Raw genomic sequence first — 16,983 nt, forward strand, 5'->3', positions numbered from 1 at the left:
ATTCTATGAGGTTAAATTTCGAGTCATTAATGAATTATAAATAACGAGAAGATCAAAATCTTCAGGTTAATTTGAGATAGAAACAAATTTTTTTAATTTTAAAAAGGGAAAAATTTATAAAATAAATGTTTCTGTTAGTCTTTTTAATAAACTACTACTTGCATAGGTTAATTTGACATAGACACAGTTTTTTTACTTTAAAAAGGGAAAAAACTTATAAAAATAAATGTTTCCGTTAGTCATTTTAATAAATTACTACTTGCATAAATTAAATGTTTGAGTGTGACACACAAAATTGAAAATACTGAAAAAATAAAAGCTACTTCCAACAAATCGAAATTAACCCAAGAACAGTTAGATTAAAAGTACTCAGAGGTAATCGAAATCCTGGTGTAAAGTACAATCTAATGTACTAATTGAAAAAATAAAAGCTACTAGACTTTACTAATTTTGATCACAATTCTAGGCTACAACCATACCCCTGCCCACGGCAACCTAACAAACAGCTACGCGGCTATAACCCTATATCGCCTTTAGGCTTTTATATTAAACAGCCATTTTCAGTTTTTTCACAATCTTTTCATTCATTTCATATTTCTTCGCCACCATTTGCTCTCCACCATATCATTTCCACTCTCCCTCTTCGCCTCCTCCTCCTCATCCGCCACCACATTCCATCCTCCTTCCCCATTTCCTGAACTTTTCCTCCCCTTATATCTTCCCCTTAATTTTCCTCATTTGATCGGCCTCCCTTCACTAGCCCATTTCAATTTTACTTCCACATTCATTGATTTCTTATCTTATCTTTAAATACAGACGCAAAATATAAAAGAAAACCAGCCCCCTTTTCTCCTTATAGACATTGCAAAGTCTTCTTCAGCTTATCTTCTTCTGACATCTTAACTGGTAGGTTTTTCTTTCTTTATGTCTGGCTTATTTGTATCCTTTTGTTTTCTGGGAATTATTCTCTTGTTATATAGATCATTGGGAATTATGGGAGAATAATATGATCCGTTCTTTATCTGAGAAAAATTGAAATGAAAAAGTGTTTGTGGCTTGTTTTGTAAGTTATGGCAGGGATTTTTAGTTTATTTGGTAAGAAAAGGTATAACATCTTGGTCAGAATACTACACTGTTTTTGTGATGGCGAAATTTGATTTCCGCGAAATTGAAGTTTGATTATTTCCGGACTAAAGGGATTTCCTGGTTAGCTCACTCTTTTGTATATTTTGTTTCTTTTCCTTTAATCCTAAATATATCTGTAAAATTAGCTAGATTGTTATATTGATAACAAGAAAAACAAAATTTTGTTCAGCTGGTAATTGATAGTCCTCTGCCTCATGAAGTAAATTGATAAAAAAAAACCGTACTTTTTCTGAAATTGTGCTCTTGTTTTTTTTTTTTGTCCCGGATGAAATTAAATTTGCTTGCTTTTTGTTACATAGTGCTGTTAGGAGGGCTTTGAATATTCCTTTCTTCATGAATTCTGGATTTGGTGGTAGCTTATGATCTATTGACTGCCGTGCTGGAAGATCATGGTAAAGGTTTATCTGTGTTTGTTGGTAGTCCTTTTTCTTTTTCTTTGGCGGTGTGTGTATATATATATATATATATATATTGATAAAAAGTTCTCAACTTTGGTAAAATTTTTGGTGTTTCAAGAGAGGTTACATCACAAATCACTAGAAATACGGGTCTTAGAATCCTTACCTAAGGTTATTTTTGCTGCATAAGCCTATTGGAAGGACAAGACTTCTTGTAGGACAAAGTCGTTATCTTCCATCCGGACCTGGCAAAATCTCAAGCCGTATATAGGGAAGGAGAGAGAGTGGGAGTGCATTTAACTTTTGTTCTCGGACTAAATTCGATTCCGTTTTCTACTCCATTTGCCCTAGGCACACTATAGTTGCTTTTTCTTGTTGAGGTTCAATTGGTAATGATGTATGCTCAGTTGTCTTTAAAAGAAGGGAGACACTGGGACCAACGCAATTCCTAAGTGGTTGCATGTGTTGAATATGTTATTAACTTGAGCCATTCTGGCATAGATACATGTCTTCAAGCCATTGCCTTTCCTTTTACACCAATATATAATACATTTGCTTTTATCTCATAGTAGTGTTTAACATCTTTGAAAATTTCATCTTTGTTTAAATGCACTTCTACGCATCTTTACTTTTTGTTGATACTTTTGTTCAGAATAGTGTGTTATCTGCGTTTGACTAGGTTAAGATGCCCTAGATTTCCTCCAATATGTCCCCCAATTTCTTGTTGAACTCGACCTGTTATGGCTTTTCTTGGCTGCGCATATCCGTGCCCCTATTTGGATGATCTACTAATAGAATGTCTCTGTCTTGTCAAGTAACTAATTTATTATTGTCTATCAAGCTGTATATAAGAGGTTTATAAGACCTGTCCTGATTTTCAACAGATCCATGGACTCTGAGCAGTTCTTCAGTGATTCGAGCATGAGTTTCGAATTTGAAGAAGATGAGTCAGTTAAGCAGAAATCAAATTCAGTTCCAGCTCCGACTGTTGCCTCTGAGAATCTAAATGGAGGTTTTGATTGCAACATTTGTCTGGACTCAGCACATGACCCTGTGGTCACCCTCTGTGGTCATCTTTATTGTTGGCCTTGTATTTACAAATGGCTCCATGTTCAGAGCTCCTCCCTCGACTCTGAAGAACGGCCAAAATGTCCAGTCTGTAAGACTAACATTTCAAACTCCCTATTGGTTCCTCTCTATGGACGTGGAACATCGTCACCAGAATCTGAAGCGAGGAAGTGCCAACTGGATTTGGCTATACCACAGAGGCCCTCTGCTATTGGAATCAATGCTCTACCCAGTAATGCATCATCAATAGGGTCTCATTCACACCAACAACTTCATGCCAATCTGTTCCAATCCCAGCCGGATTCTTTTCAACAACCGCAGTACTTTCAGCCACAGTTGCAGCCTTTCCATCACCAGCCATATTTCCCCCATCCTTTTGGTGGTTATGCATCCATGGGACCATCTGGATTTGGAAATACAGCAATGACCAGTTATTACAGTCCAACTATCGTGATGTTTGGGGAAATGGTTTTTCCAGGGATGTTTGCCAGCTCAGGCACAAGTTTGTTTTCCTCTAGCCATCCTGCTACTGTAAATGGTAGCCCTAGGAGGATGAGAAGGCAGGAGCTGCAGGTGGAAAAGTCTATGCGGAATTTACTCTCCTTCCTTGTCTGCTGCTTTGTGCTATGCCTTCTACTTTTCTGATGTAAGTTTTGTTTGTGTAATTGTACAAATTGTGAGACTGTCCTTATAAAAACAGTCACAGAGATTAGATACATGTAGCAATTTAGAGGTTTTAGCTGGATATGAAAACCTGGCGGACGACATTTGTCTCCTGTACATGATATATCTTCTAGTATTGTTACTTAGAAACTTATATCAAGCTCAGATTGAACTGCTGTTGAAGAAAAAAGGGTGTCATCCCGGTTTACTCACCCTTCTTTTAGTGATGTGAGAAGTTTCTCTTGGTGGGTCTCTGTATCTTGTTTTAGCTGTCATCCTGTGGCTGAGTTGGATACCTTATCATTTGAACTTTGAAGTGGAAAGATAAAGGGGGGTTCGCATCTTCCACATCAACATTATTCTGACTGATGAACAAGGCAGGAGTGTTTATGAAGATTTGAGTGGGCCTGTTTAACTTCATATACGCAACTAGTTGAAGGATGGTGCTAGAAACTGAGTTTGCAATTCATTGTGAGCCCAAATAATGCTAAAGTTGGACCTGATGCTAGTTGTTTTATAGCAGAGTGACAGGTTCTTGCCGATTGAAACATTTGAAAACCACTATGCCCTGTCAGTCTTCGAATTTGAATGAATAAGAGATTAATTAGTGAAGTCAGATGTTTTGTAGTTTCTATTTTTTTTTTTTTTGGAATAATTCGTGGGAAAGCAAAGAGGGTCAACGGAATGGTTTGATTGAATAAGAGATTAATTAGCAAAATCAGATATTTCGTAATTTTTTTGGAATAATACGAGGGAAAGAAAAGAAGGTCAATGAATTGGATGAATACTTAAGGAGGTGTTTGGTCTGTATTCTGGAATTGGAATCAGAATCCCTATCATGGTATGAGTATTTTTTTTCCTTTTAATTTCTCCTTGCATGGAATCGAAATGGGTTCCATTGAACCAAAGAGTGAACTATTTTGATGCCCAAAGTAATAAGGAGAGAGTAAAATTTAACACTTTCATTATCATTAAATGATTCCCATAATACTCTAGTAAACAATAAGCACAAGTATCGTTAACTATGATACCCATTTTAAACACTCGTACTCATTTACCAAACATCTCCTAAATGTTACTTCAGGATCGCCTCCCCTGGATTAGGTAATGTATTATAGTATTAGGCTGCCCAACAACTTGGCCTGTCCTGGTGGAACTATTTTGGATTTGGTTTGGACTTCGGAGGTAGTATTTGAGACTGTGAGTGGCTTGAGTATAATTAGTCCAAACTGACTCTTGTTAGCATCTTCAAATGAACTTTCTCACGTTTGTCAACGACATATAAGTGGAAGGTTTTGAATTCAAACCTCCTATTTATACATCCTTTTCACCTTACCAACCAATTCAACCTTCCTTCTCGGACATTGATAGGTTAATGTTTTGTGCATGTGATAAAGTGAACAAAGAATCTCATGACTTTGATTTCTTCTTCTTAAATCAACTGCAGTGCATGTTAAGGATTCCGAATCACATTTAAAAATGAAAGCTAGGTAGAAGTATGGTAGTAGCTGAGTTCGTGAGGTATCATCTGTCATGGAATCCCAGTTCATTACTAATCCAAAAACGGATTAAACTTAGGAGCACATGGCAAACAAAGCAAATTTTCTGTATTAAATTGGCTGTCGGCTGATGATATCTAGAAATATTTGGACCCAAATTTTTGCACATTATTTTGCTTCCTGCTAAAGAAACTGAATCATGAAATGCCACGCATGAGCTGACTCCTAAATTCCTAATGTTCCTATTTTTATTTCTTTGCCTTTCTGGTTTTCCTCCTTTTGCGACGGAGATCTTGAATCAACTTATTTCTTCATCACGGTTTTGGCTGACAAAAGGAAGACGAAAGCCCATTACTTTATCTTCAAACCATCCCCTAGGAAACATCCTCAACGAAGTACAGTCATTACTTATCGTACTACCACTGCTAACAACTTTAGTTTGCTCGGAGAAAATCATTTAGTATTAGGAGGCCAAGTAGCGTCTCTTCACAACCCTCTCAAGCCCGAATTCTTATTCCTGATTTTCTGAACTAAAAGCAGGTTCGATTGAGAACAAATTCTTATTTGCTTTTAGTTCAGAAAATCAGGAATCTGACATTCTCAACTGTTTTCTTTTTCGCCGCCTTAGTTTTTTTTTTTAAGTGAAGAAAAGTCAGAATTAGAAACTACAAGATACCTATCCTTCTAATTCTGATTTTGGCTATTCAAAGATCAAAATCAGTTAAGAACAGACACCAAGATTAAAACAAAATAATGCATTAACTACTATGAAAAAATGGAGGACAGAGCAATGCACTAATTAAACTCGCTCATTTTGTAAGATTATTTGAACCAAAACCGTGAATTACTTGGTATGAACGCCAATCTAGAATGAAAACACCGACAAGTATACCATGAAACAGAATATGAGGACGTATGACTTTTTTATCACAGAAGCACATGCTTGTGCTTTCTTGCTCTTGATCCTGAGAATGTTGAAGCACAAGTACGTACAATTCCGTACCTCAAGGGAAGTGGGATAAAACGCGCACTTCAAAAACTGTTACCATTAATGGTAGCGTCGGCACAAGTTGATTGAATAATAATCACCGACAACCGCGTCCTACCTTGGACCATATATTCATCCTTCAGGTTGTTATATAAGCCGAGAGGTTCGCACTTTCTCCGAGAAACTCAAGTAGCTATAGGATTAAGTGTCAACAAACTGCATTGCTTTGCTTGTGAAGCAGTTCTCGTTGAGAAGAACTCGTACTAAATGGAAGCCAAAAAATGTTGTGTTTTGCTCTGCCAATTTCTTTTGTTCATTAATGTCGTGGTTTTCGAGGGAATCAATGTTGAAGCCCGTGGTTGGCTTCATGCTCGTGCAACATTTTATGGAATTAATCAAGATCCCAGCACCCTTGGTAAGAAAGTTTTTGCATGGCTCCAATTTATATTGCAAATGAACCATACCATGAGGTCCATATATAACCTCGAAAGCACTCTTTCGTGCATACTCTCGCAAACACACGCTTGTTTCTCTTAGGTTGTTCTGCATGATTTCCTCCCTATAACATCCTTGGAGTAAAAATTTTCCTTTTGTTTTCCAGGATAATAAATATTGAGCATATAATTAATGTTGTATACGACTATCATGCAAGATTAAGATTGATGCTCGTCTCTCATTTTGTTCTGAACAATGAATTAACGGACCCTTATAATGAGATCGCTCAGGAACAGAGTAGTGACTTGGTTTATACATGTCATTCATTTTTTAGTGTTTGTTTTAACTGATTTTTCACATTAGCCGTCTTTCACATGCAGGTTCCATCCTCTCTTCTTTTTAATGTGTTATACATCGTCAAGTCTGTTTCACATAATCTTTTCTCCATCTCTTGGAGACAAACAAAAGAAAAACAAGAAAACGCACACTAAGTGATGGCCTGAGATATCCAATTTCTGATGATTAAAGTTGGGTTGGATAATGTTTTTGTTAGGTGGAGCTTGCGGGTATGAGAACACATATCAGGCAGGTTTTGGTGTGTACACAACAGCTTTAAGTGGTGCACTCTTCAGAGGTGGCGAGGCATGTGGTGCTTGTTACCAAGTTATGTGCAACTCCAGGCTCGATCGGAGGTGGTGCCTTCCTCGTGCTTCCGTCACCGTCACCACCACCAACTTCTGCCCTCCAAACCACCACGGCGGCTGGTGTGATCCTCCCCGCCACCACTTTGACATGTCCATGCCTGCCTTCCTGCGGATAGCGCGACAAGGCAACGAAGGCATTGTTCCAGTTCTTTATAGAAGGTTCTTACATCGCACCCTTTTTAATTACCAAATAAACTTTGATTGCCACCACAAAATGCGTGAGATCACTCCGTGCAAATCCCATTTGTCATGCAAATATTTTTGACCATAGTGGTTTCGCACTTTTTTGCTTCTTGAATCTTAAAGAGGACTAATCTTAAAATGGTGAAACGTCTTATCAACTAAATATTTCTCTATTATCATTTGTTTGGATAAATCAAACTCTCTAACTTTGTCCACCATGCCACTTGTTTGAGGCATTCTCTTACAAAAACATGTTGTATCTATGATGCATGTTGTCGGAATTAGTATATTACGTACATACATATACCCTTGCATGTTACTAAACAAATTTTTTTATTTAAAATAAAATTTGGAATATTCAGGGTGTCTTGTAGGAGGAGTGGTGGAGTTCGTTTCACATTGAAGGGGCAATCAAATTTCAACATGGTGATGATTTCAAACGTGGGCGGAGGCGGTGACATCAAGAGTGTATGGATCAGGGGATCAGGAACAAGAACATGGGCGGCCATGCACAGGAATTGGGGTGCAAACTGGCAAATCAGCGTAGACGTTCGAGGCCAGACGCTTTCTTTCAGAGTCACGTTAGTCAATGGAAGAACGCTGGAGTTCTTCAACGTTGTCCCCTCATCATGGCAATTTGGACAGACTTACGCCGCTCGGAATCAGTTCATTTGACACACACACACACATGCTCGTCGGAATTACTTAAAAAGAAGAAGCTAATCACGATTAATGTTTTACTGTCCAAGTGGACCTGTCGTTTTTTAGCACAGCATGTGTCCGGTTGGATTAACCAATCAATATATATATATATATTTTATTTTATGCTGGGTAAGGAGAATATTGCCTAAAGGAAGTAGCCTAAAACGGCTCAAAATAAAGATTTTTTTTTTTTTTAATGTATACAAGTACTATTGCTCTGGAAAGAGCTTACAAAGAAATTCTGAGTGATTATTTTCCATCTACAAATGGCAGCTTCAAAGTAGTGCTTTCGTGAAACGTATGAAGTTTGGGCCTACCAGAGGACTCATGGTTGAAGTAGCATGCTGTGCCCACAAGAATTAGCCCATAAACTTTGATATCGAAAGTTCGGGCTCAGATTTGGACGACTTGTAGCGTCACTTCATGGACTCTTCCGAGTTTCGTAAAATCCGATTAAACTTAACCATAAAAAAAATAAGAAACATATCGATGTTAGTAGTATATATGATAAAGGATTGGACCACCGTTTCAAAATTAATTGACAAATGAGTGGAGTGGTTCAAGATCTTATATAGAGGTTGGAAATCCTTAGAATATCAACAGTGGATATTCTACTAATAGTAATCAAGTACCAGTATCATTTTCGAAAGGGATAATTGCAGAAACCTCCCATGAGGTTTCTGACACTTGCACTGACCTCTCCTCTAGGTTTAGAAATGGCATTCAGCACCCCTGAATAGGAACAATTCGTTGCAGAAACCTCCCCTGAGGCTTGATGTCCCATTAAAAAATTATTTGTAGAAGTGAGATAAAAATTTTTTTCCAATTTTGCCATGATCTTGCTTGACAATTAGTATTAACAAGGGAGAGGCATAGGCATTAAGGATCAAACAAGTTCAGGGGGTATAAATACAACATATTTTTCATTCCAATATCTAGATTGGTTTGACGAGTGTTTCGGAATTAAATGCAATTAAATTTCAAAGTTACCCATGATATAACAATTCTTATAAAACAAAAGAATTACACATACGACAAATTAACATCTCCATAATTGTAACTACAATAGTTATTAACTTTTTTGATAAAATATAAGAAATTCATAAACCATAACAAAAATTAATACTAGAAAATAAATATAGTGGCTGCATTAATAAGGAGTAAATTCCCAAAAGGAGAGAGTTTTTAAACTAACTTTCTAAAGGGTGGCGATTTTTTAGTCTCTTCCTAAAGGGTGAAAAACGCATCGAAGGAATGCATTCTTCCAAATAAAAATACAACTTTCAAATACGTTATTTTAATTTTCATAAATTTGTTTAAATATGAAAAATTGGTTAAATAACGCATAACATATCAGCTCTTTATAGGAAACTGACAGGTTTTGTAGTATGTTTTATACCAACTCTTTATGGAAAACATATCAGTTCTTTTATGGAAAAAATTGGTTAAATAGCGCCCAAAGGAAAACTAGTATATTTTGTATTTAACATAAGTTAAATATGTGAAAGTTAAAAAAAAATTGCCCATAACATACCAGCTCTTTATGAGAAACTGGCAGGTTTTATATTTAATGCGCTATTTAAACAATTTCGTTGGCCTATGGAGCTAATTAACCAATTAGCACATGAACTAATTAGTTAATTAGTTAATTAGACAAACAGAAATTAGTTAATTAATTAATTAGATAATTAGTTAGTTAATTAGTTAAGCAGTTAATTAGTTAATTAGTTTAACATACAAATAGTTTGTTAGTTTCGGACAGACAACAGCTTTAGTTAATTAGTTAATTAGATAATTAGTTAATTAGATAAATAGAAATTAGTTAATTAGTGAATTAATTAATTAGATAATTAGTTAATTAGTTAATAGTTAATTAGATAATTAGTTAATTAGTTTAACTATGCATAAATAGTTTGATTAGTTAATTAGTTAATTATATAATTACATAAATATAAATTAGTTAATTAGTTAATTAGATAATTACATAAATAAAAATTAGTTAATTAGTTAATTAGATCATTAGTTAGTTAATTAGTTAAGCAGTTAATTAGTTTATTAGTTTAATATGCAAATGGTTTGTTAGTTCCGGACATACAACAGCTTTAGTTAATTAGTTAATTAGATAAATAAAAATTAGTTAATTAATTAATTAGTTAATTAGTTAATTAGTTAATTAGTTAATAGTTAATTAGATAATTAGTTAATAGTTAATTAGTTTAACTATGCTGAAATAGTTTGATTAGTTAATTAATTAATTAGATAAATAGAAATTAGTTAATTAGTTAATTAGATAATTAGTTAATTAGTTAATAGTTAATTAGTTAATTAATCTAACTATGCAGAAATAGTTTGATTAGTTTAATTTGTTTAACAAATTAAACGTTGATTTTGATGAAAGTACTCAAACCTTTCATCTGGTAAAATCAAATACAATTGAGGGTATTCAAGTAAATTCACACACTTTTACCTTTTAAATTGGCTCCCACTTTTTCTAGGGGAGGTTAATGCTATTTCAAAATTGATAGGGGAGGTCAGTGCAAATGTCGGAAATCTCAGGGGAGGTTTCTGCAATTTTCCCTTTTCAAAATGAATTGAACTAATGTTTAAAATACTTGAGAAAAAAATAATTTGGGACTTAGATGTGGAGTTAAGTCTGCCTTATGTCTGTTTTAAGTTTTAGCTAAGAAATTATTTTGCTTTGCTGTTTGGTGCACAAGGTTTAAATTGATCAATAAAATTTTGAATTTTGCTCAGAAGAAAATTCATATTTACTCTTAAAAAAAAGGATTTTACCTCTTTTATTTTTTTAAAAGGACTAGAAAAACATAAGAAAACATCAACAAAAAAATTTTCAGTTCTTATTGTTTGAAATTCTAAAGTTTAGAAAAATAGCGCAGCGAATTCTTCGTCACAACTCATAAGAAATAAGACCGAAAATGGATCAGATGGTCATCCGTTGCTACTCTCGAAGTGGGAGCTTTTCTCTCCTCTGAGTGGGAGATTGAAATTTTCAAAAAAACCCGCTCAAACTTCAAAACCACACTTCACTCAAGAATCCACAAATGCTGAAACCAAAACACCACTAGATCTGCATTTGATTTCCCAAACTCTGATACTCAAGCAACATTAATCGGGGTGCTGAAGTAGTGAAGTTGAGAAGCAGCAAAGGAACTACCAAGCATTTAATAGGCTTCATTTATGAACATCTAGAGCTGAAAATAATTACACAGGTTTCAACAAAGCTGGTCAGATTTTCGTTTCTGCAGTAAATACTCTTAAAACTCAGCATTAAAACAAAGGAGCCCTAAATATCCAGGTATTACTGTCATTAACTACTCTACTATGTCTTAACACTCACATGCATTTGCATTAGTAGGGTGTCTTTGCCTATCTGGTAGTGTACTTACCTAGTGAAGAGAGCAGCCTGGTTTCCTTTTCTTGCTGGTTTCGTCAGTTACTGTTGTTTGTTCTTAAACATAGCTAGAGGAATCCCACTTAGATTTGCTAAACTCCATGGCTGATGAACTGGAGGAAGTGTTGAAAAAATTTGCTCTGTCTAACCTAGAACAGGATGGAGCGTGGTTAGAGTTGGATGATATTGATCCAAGAATCACTGAATGTAGGGATAGCATCATAGGGAAGATAAGAGGAGAAAAAGTGACAAACTTTACTGGAATTAAGAATTTTGTGACCGCAGCTTGGGGATACCCCAAAGACTTCCCTATGGCCGAGTTGAGGCCTAATCTGTTTCAGTTCTTTATTCTAGATGTTGAGAGCAGATTAAGAATTCTTAGCGGTGGGCCATGGTTGATAGATAGCCAGATACTCGTACTCCATAGGTGGGAGGCAGGAATTGAGGAGAACTCAGAAGCTTTCAAATTCGCCCCGCTCTGGGAACAAGTATGGAATTTTCCTATTCACTGGATATCTAAGGAAGTTGGGAGAAAGATTGGGAATGTTATTAAGGAGGTTAAAGAGGTGCTAATTCCTCATTCTGGGGGTAAAGAAGGGAAGCATCTTAAGCTACTAGTGATTGCAGACTTGACACAACCACTGTTGAGAGGCACAACAGTTAAGATGAATGGAGTGCTAAAATGGATTAGCTTTAGATATAAAAGAGTGCCTGACTTCTGCTATAAATGTGGAATAATTGGCCACAGTGAAAAGAAGTGTAAAAATATGGTGAACATTAAGAAGGGGCAACAAGAAAACCAGTATGGACCCTGGTTGCGAGCTTAAACTGGGAAAGGATCCCCTCAAAAGGAAGACAAATACAGCTCGTATAATCCAGATAAACAAGTGTGGGGTTTTCAAAATGAGGAATGGATTAGGAAAAGCTGTGGGAAAAGTATAGAGCAGGAAGCCTGCCCTGTTAGGAATGAGAGTGTTAAGGACCTGGTTCTGACTAGAAGCACAGACATGCTGCAGATTCAAAAGAAACTGCCTACTGAGAGAACACAAATTTCAGAGCAGGAAGATGAGGAGATCCTGGATACACAAGGGGCGGTTTGGGGGAAGAAAATGGAGGAATGGAAGGATGAAGAGAAACAGTCTACAGGAACAGGAGAGAGTGGACTGGAGAAAGAGTTAATAGTAATGGAGAATCCATCAGAGTCAGGAGTGATGGGGAATATGAATCTGGAACATAGGATGGAGGATGACATAATTATGAATATAGATATGCAGGCGGGTGAGGATGATCCTGATCAGCTAAATGGCAGTGGAGTAAACAGGGGAAGAAGAGTAAGACTCTTGAATAAGAAGAATGAAAGAGGTAGTTAACTACTGACAGAGATTCAGAACTTGGAACCTAGGAAAGGGATTAACACTAAAAGGAAGCTACAGATTATGGATGAGGAAATGATAGATACGGAATCTACTGAGCAGGTGGCTAAAAGAAACAAATCAGAAGGAGAGGTGGAATGCAATGTTCAGATTCTGAGGGTGGAAGGGACCAGCCCATCATGGTCCCTCAATCAACCATAAGAGTTCTAGTGTGGAACTGCCAAGGTGCAGGAAGCCCCTTGATAGTTTCTCACATGAAGGAGGAAAATAGACTCCTCTCGCCAAGTATTATTTTTCTCAGTGAAACAAAGAACAGGAAAAGGTACATGAAAAAAGTAAAAAAAATATTGAATTTTGATAATAGATTTATTGTTGAAGCTATGAATAGAAGTGGATGGATGGCTCTTTTGTGGACCAATGAAGTTAAGATTTCAGTAGTATTAAGCACAACCTTTACTATAGAGGCAAAAGTGGAAGATGAGGAGAAGAAGGTAAGCTGGTGGCTCATTGGAATTTATGCTAGCTGCGACAGTCAAGTGAGGAGAGGACAATAGGATGTACTAAACAAAAGGAAATCAAGATGGGGAGACAAATGGATTATCATGGGAGATTTCAATGATATCACATTGAATGATGAAAAATGGGGAGAAAGGATGCGAGATAACAGAAGCTTCAATGACTTTAGGAAGTTTATAAATGATAATTAGCTAGTAGATGTTGGGTTCGAAGGGAAGCCATGGACAGGGAGCAATAACTGGTTTGGAAATGGTGAAGTACAAGAGATACTGGATAGAGGATTATGTTCCATTGAATGGTCACAATGTTATGAGGATGTAAAATGTACACACACTGAGTCTCATGCCTTAGATCACAGCATGCTAATACTAGAAACTCAGAAGGAAATGAAGAAATGGAAAAAAGGTTCCAGTTTGATAAAAGATGGCTTCAACAAGAAGAGATTGAGGAGGTGGTGAAGGAGGTTTGGAATATCCCTTGCGATGGAACTAGGTGGTTCAAGGTGAAGCAGAAAATTAAGAACTGTAGAGTAGAATTACTAAAGTGGAGCAGCAGTAAGAAAGGGAATTCACTTGAAAGAATTAAATAGTGCAAAAACCAGATTGAGGATATTAAGGCTTCAAATGCAGAAAATAAAAGGCAAAAAGTGCAGGAAATGAAAGGACTGTTGAAATTGGCATATGAGGATGAAGAGGCTTACTGGAATCAGAAATCCAGATTAAGATGGTTGAAAGAGGGGGACAAGAACACTCAGTTTTTCCACGCAACTGTTAAGGGAAGAAGGAGAAGGAATAGACTTCAGAAAATACAAAAACCTAGTGGAGAATGGACTGCAAATGAGGAAGAGTTGGGAATGGAAGTAGCTACATATTATGAGGATCTGTTCAAGAGTTCAGGGTCGGGGGAGCTAGAGAAAATCTTAGATGGGATTCCTAATTCTATAACTGAACAAATGAATAGGGAACTTACTAAAAAAGTGAATGAAGAGGAAATTAAGGCTGTTTTCTTCTCTATGAATCCTAATAAGGCTCCTGGTAGTGATGGCATATCTCCCCTATTTTTTCAAAAATTCTGGAGCATTATTAAGAAGGATCTGGTAAGTGCAATCCAAGGTTTTTTTCATAATAGTGCCATTTTTAAAGCCATAAATCACACTGTCATTTCTTTGATCCCAAAAGTTAACTATCCTACTGAGATTAAACAGTATAGGCCTATAAGTCTATGTCAAGTGGTCCACAAAGCCCTAGCCAAAATACTTGTAAACAGACTAAAGCCTTTTCTTTTTCGATGCATTAGCAAGAATCAATCTGTATTTGTTCCAGATTGACAAATTTTAGATAATATCATACTGTCTCATGAGTTGATGCACTTTCTGAAAAATAAAAAGACATGGTAGAGATGGTTCTATGGCGGTGAAACTGGACATGTCAAAGGCCTATGATAAGGTGGAATGGGATTTTTTGAAAGCAATGATGGGAAAGATAGGATTCTGCTCCACTTGGATATGATGAATTAATGCCTGTATTAGTTTAGTGTCTTACTCTTTCAACATTAATGGGGAGCATAAGGAGTACATCACCCTCTCTAGAGGCATAAGACAAGGAGATCCACTCTCTCCTTACCTGTTTCTATTATGTTCAGAGGGACTATCTAATCTGCTATAGAAAGCAAAGGTGGGAAAGGAGCTAACAGGAGTTAAGATCAGTAGAGGGGCACCTGCAATCACTCATTTATTTTTTGCTGACGATTCCCTAGTATTTTGCAAAGCTAATACTCAAGAAGCTGGGAAGTTAATGAAAATCTTCAAAGTATATGAAAAGGCTACAGGATAACTAATCAACATGGATAAGTTCTCAGTGTTCTTTATAGCAAAAATACAACAGAACTGGTGAGGAATGACATATGTCTCACAATGGGGTCAATCCAATAGATAGGACAGGGCAAATATCTTGGGTTGCCTATGATCATCACAAAATCCAAAGAGCAGGTGTTTGGTTTCATTAAGAACTCCATTGATAAGAAATTGCAAGGGTGGAAAAATAAGTTATTGAGCCAGGTAGGGAAGGAGATAATGCTCAAAGCAGTGGCTATGGCCATGCTTACCTATACAATATCGTGTTTTAGATTACACACTAAGCTGTGTAGAGATATTAGTGCTAAAATGGCAGACTACTGGTGAGGGGATTCAGAAGGGAAGAAAAAGATGCATTAGATTGGTTGGAGGAAAATGACTGAGAAGAGAAGTATTGGGGGAATGGGATTCAAGGACTTGCAAATGTTTAATAAAGCTCTACTGGCCAAACAAGTCTGGAAGTTGTTAACACAACCAAACTTGTTAGTCAGTAAAGTTTTAAAAGCAAAATACTATCCCAAACAATCAATCTTCAATTGCAAAGTGCCTCAGAATGTTTCATCAATTTGGCAAAGCCTATCAGCTGTCAGAAAAGAAGTTCAAAATGGCATCAGGAGGAAAATAGGAAATGGTAAAGGTACTAGGATCTGGGATGACAACTGGATTCCAGATAGGCCATACGGGAAATCAATTTCTGAAAAGTCTCGGGGGTGTCAACTAAAGTATGTCTCTGATCTGATAATCAACAACAGATGGAACACAGTCCTAATCTTCAAAATTTTCAACTCACAAGATGCTAAGAGGATTCTGAAAATACCTATAAATCTAATAGGGAAAGAAGACAACTAGTACTGGATGCATTCTCAGAATGGACAATACACAGCTCAATCTGGCTACAAGACTTGGATGAAGGAAAAGGAGATGGAGTGCACAAGAAGGAGGAAGGGAGCTGGACCAAGCTATGAAGGAACTATCACTCAAATCTGGAAAACACTATGAAGCAGAAGGTGAATCAGAAAATGAAAGTGTTCATTTGGAAGTGCCTGCATGGTGGACTACCTGTGAGAGGAGAAATTCACAAAAGAACAAGACAAGGGAATCCTATGTGTGCAGGATGTGGCGAAAAGGAAGAGTCAATTGAACACCTTCTGATCCAGTGCATCAAAGCTAAGGAAATATGGAAGATTGCACCAGTGCAGTGGGATGGAATACAGCAGCTGTTGGATTGTTTCATCAAATGGTGGTTTGCAATCATAGAAGCTCAAGAGAGCAGAGGAGGGGAGGATCAGGTGAACCTTACCATCAACATTCTATGGCAGATATGGAAAGTCAGGAATGATAGGGAGTTTAACCACAAAGATAGGGAACCTCACAAGATAATTCATAAATCCATGAAAGAATGGATGGAGTTCGATAAGGCCAACAAAGGAAAGATATCAATAAAGAACACTCAGGAAACAGAAATACATCAAAGAACTGTGGAAGAACAAGATCAAAATGAGAGCCAATCAAGTTTGCTGATCAAGGTCCACACTCATCAAGATAAAAGACAAGCAATAGTGGGAATTGGAATCACAGAAACTGACTCCATGGGACAAATTCAAGCAGGTTGGGCATTGAGGGAAAGAATGTCAGCTGATCCACTACAAGACCAAGCTGTTGCAGTGAGATTAGCACTACTGAATGCGGCCAACCAAGGATGGAGGAGTATCAAGATGGAACTAAATAATAGGGAATTGGTGGAGTGCATAAGAGACGCAAGGTACAGCAATCAACTAATGGCTACTCTAATAGAAGACATCCAGTTCAGAAGTAATTTGTTTCACAAGTGTTCTTTCTCTTTTGTTAATTCAGGGAAAGTAGGTAGTATTAAATTGAACTTGCATGCTCTAAACATCTTTTTAGATGAAGAATGGATAAACCCCAATCTTAGGTGCTAGGCACCAATGATTTTTGGTAGGACGGTTGTCCTTTTGATTGGACCTTTGTCTAAATACAGTAAAGTTTTCTATGAGATATAAAGCTAACGTTTTGACCGAAAAAA

At 36.7% G+C, this 16,983-nt stretch overlaps 3 protein-coding genes across 4 annotated transcripts; all 3 read left to right on the forward strand.

The window, feature by feature from the left end:
• Positions 1 to 546: 546 nt before the first annotated feature.
• LOC113688296 (E3 ubiquitin-protein ligase RMA3) lies at positions 547 to 3,887 on the forward strand. Of its 2 annotated transcripts, XM_027206095.2 has the most exons (3): positions 547 to 906; positions 1,446 to 1,538; positions 2,429 to 3,887. In XM_027206095.2, the coding sequence occupies exon 3, from the start codon at positions 2,433 to 2,435 to the stop codon at positions 3,255 to 3,257; it is 825 nt and encodes a 274-aa protein (XP_027061896.1). In that variant the 5' UTR covers positions 547 to 906; positions 1,446 to 1,538; positions 2,429 to 2,432; the 3' UTR covers positions 3,258 to 3,887. The 2 variants fall into 2 exon arrangements, with proteins under 2 accessions (XP_027061896.1, XP_027061895.1); XM_027206094.2 differs by lacking the exon at positions 1,446 to 1,538.
• A 2,097-nt stretch (positions 3,888 to 5,984) lies between these two features.
• LOC113743674 (expansin-A12-like) lies at positions 5,985 to 7,960 on the forward strand. Its single transcript, XM_027271723.2, has 3 exons — positions 5,985 to 6,177; positions 6,751 to 7,060; positions 7,447 to 7,960. Exons 1-3 carry the CDS (start codon positions 6,030 to 6,032, stop codon positions 7,757 to 7,759), a joined length of 771 nt encoding a protein of 256 aa, XP_027127524.1. The 5' UTR covers positions 5,985 to 6,029; the 3' UTR covers positions 7,760 to 7,960.
• Positions 7,961 to 15,934: 7,974 nt separating this feature from the next.
• LOC113687647 (uncharacterized) lies at positions 15,935 to 16,806 on the forward strand. The gene is made up of 2 exons (XM_027205208.2): positions 15,935 to 16,701; positions 16,794 to 16,806. The coding sequence occupies exons 1-2, from the start codon at positions 15,935 to 15,937 to the stop codon at positions 16,804 to 16,806; spliced, it is 780 nt and encodes a 259-aa protein (XP_027061009.2).
• The last annotated feature ends 177 nt before the right edge of the window (positions 16,807 to 16,983 follow it).

Source organism: Coffea arabica, chromosome 5e (assembly GCF_036785885.1).
Source record: "Coffea arabica cultivar ET-39 chromosome 5e, Coffea Arabica ET-39 HiFi, whole genome shotgun sequence".
Taxonomy (NCBI): domain Eukaryota; kingdom Viridiplantae; phylum Streptophyta; class Magnoliopsida; order Gentianales; family Rubiaceae; genus Coffea; species Coffea arabica.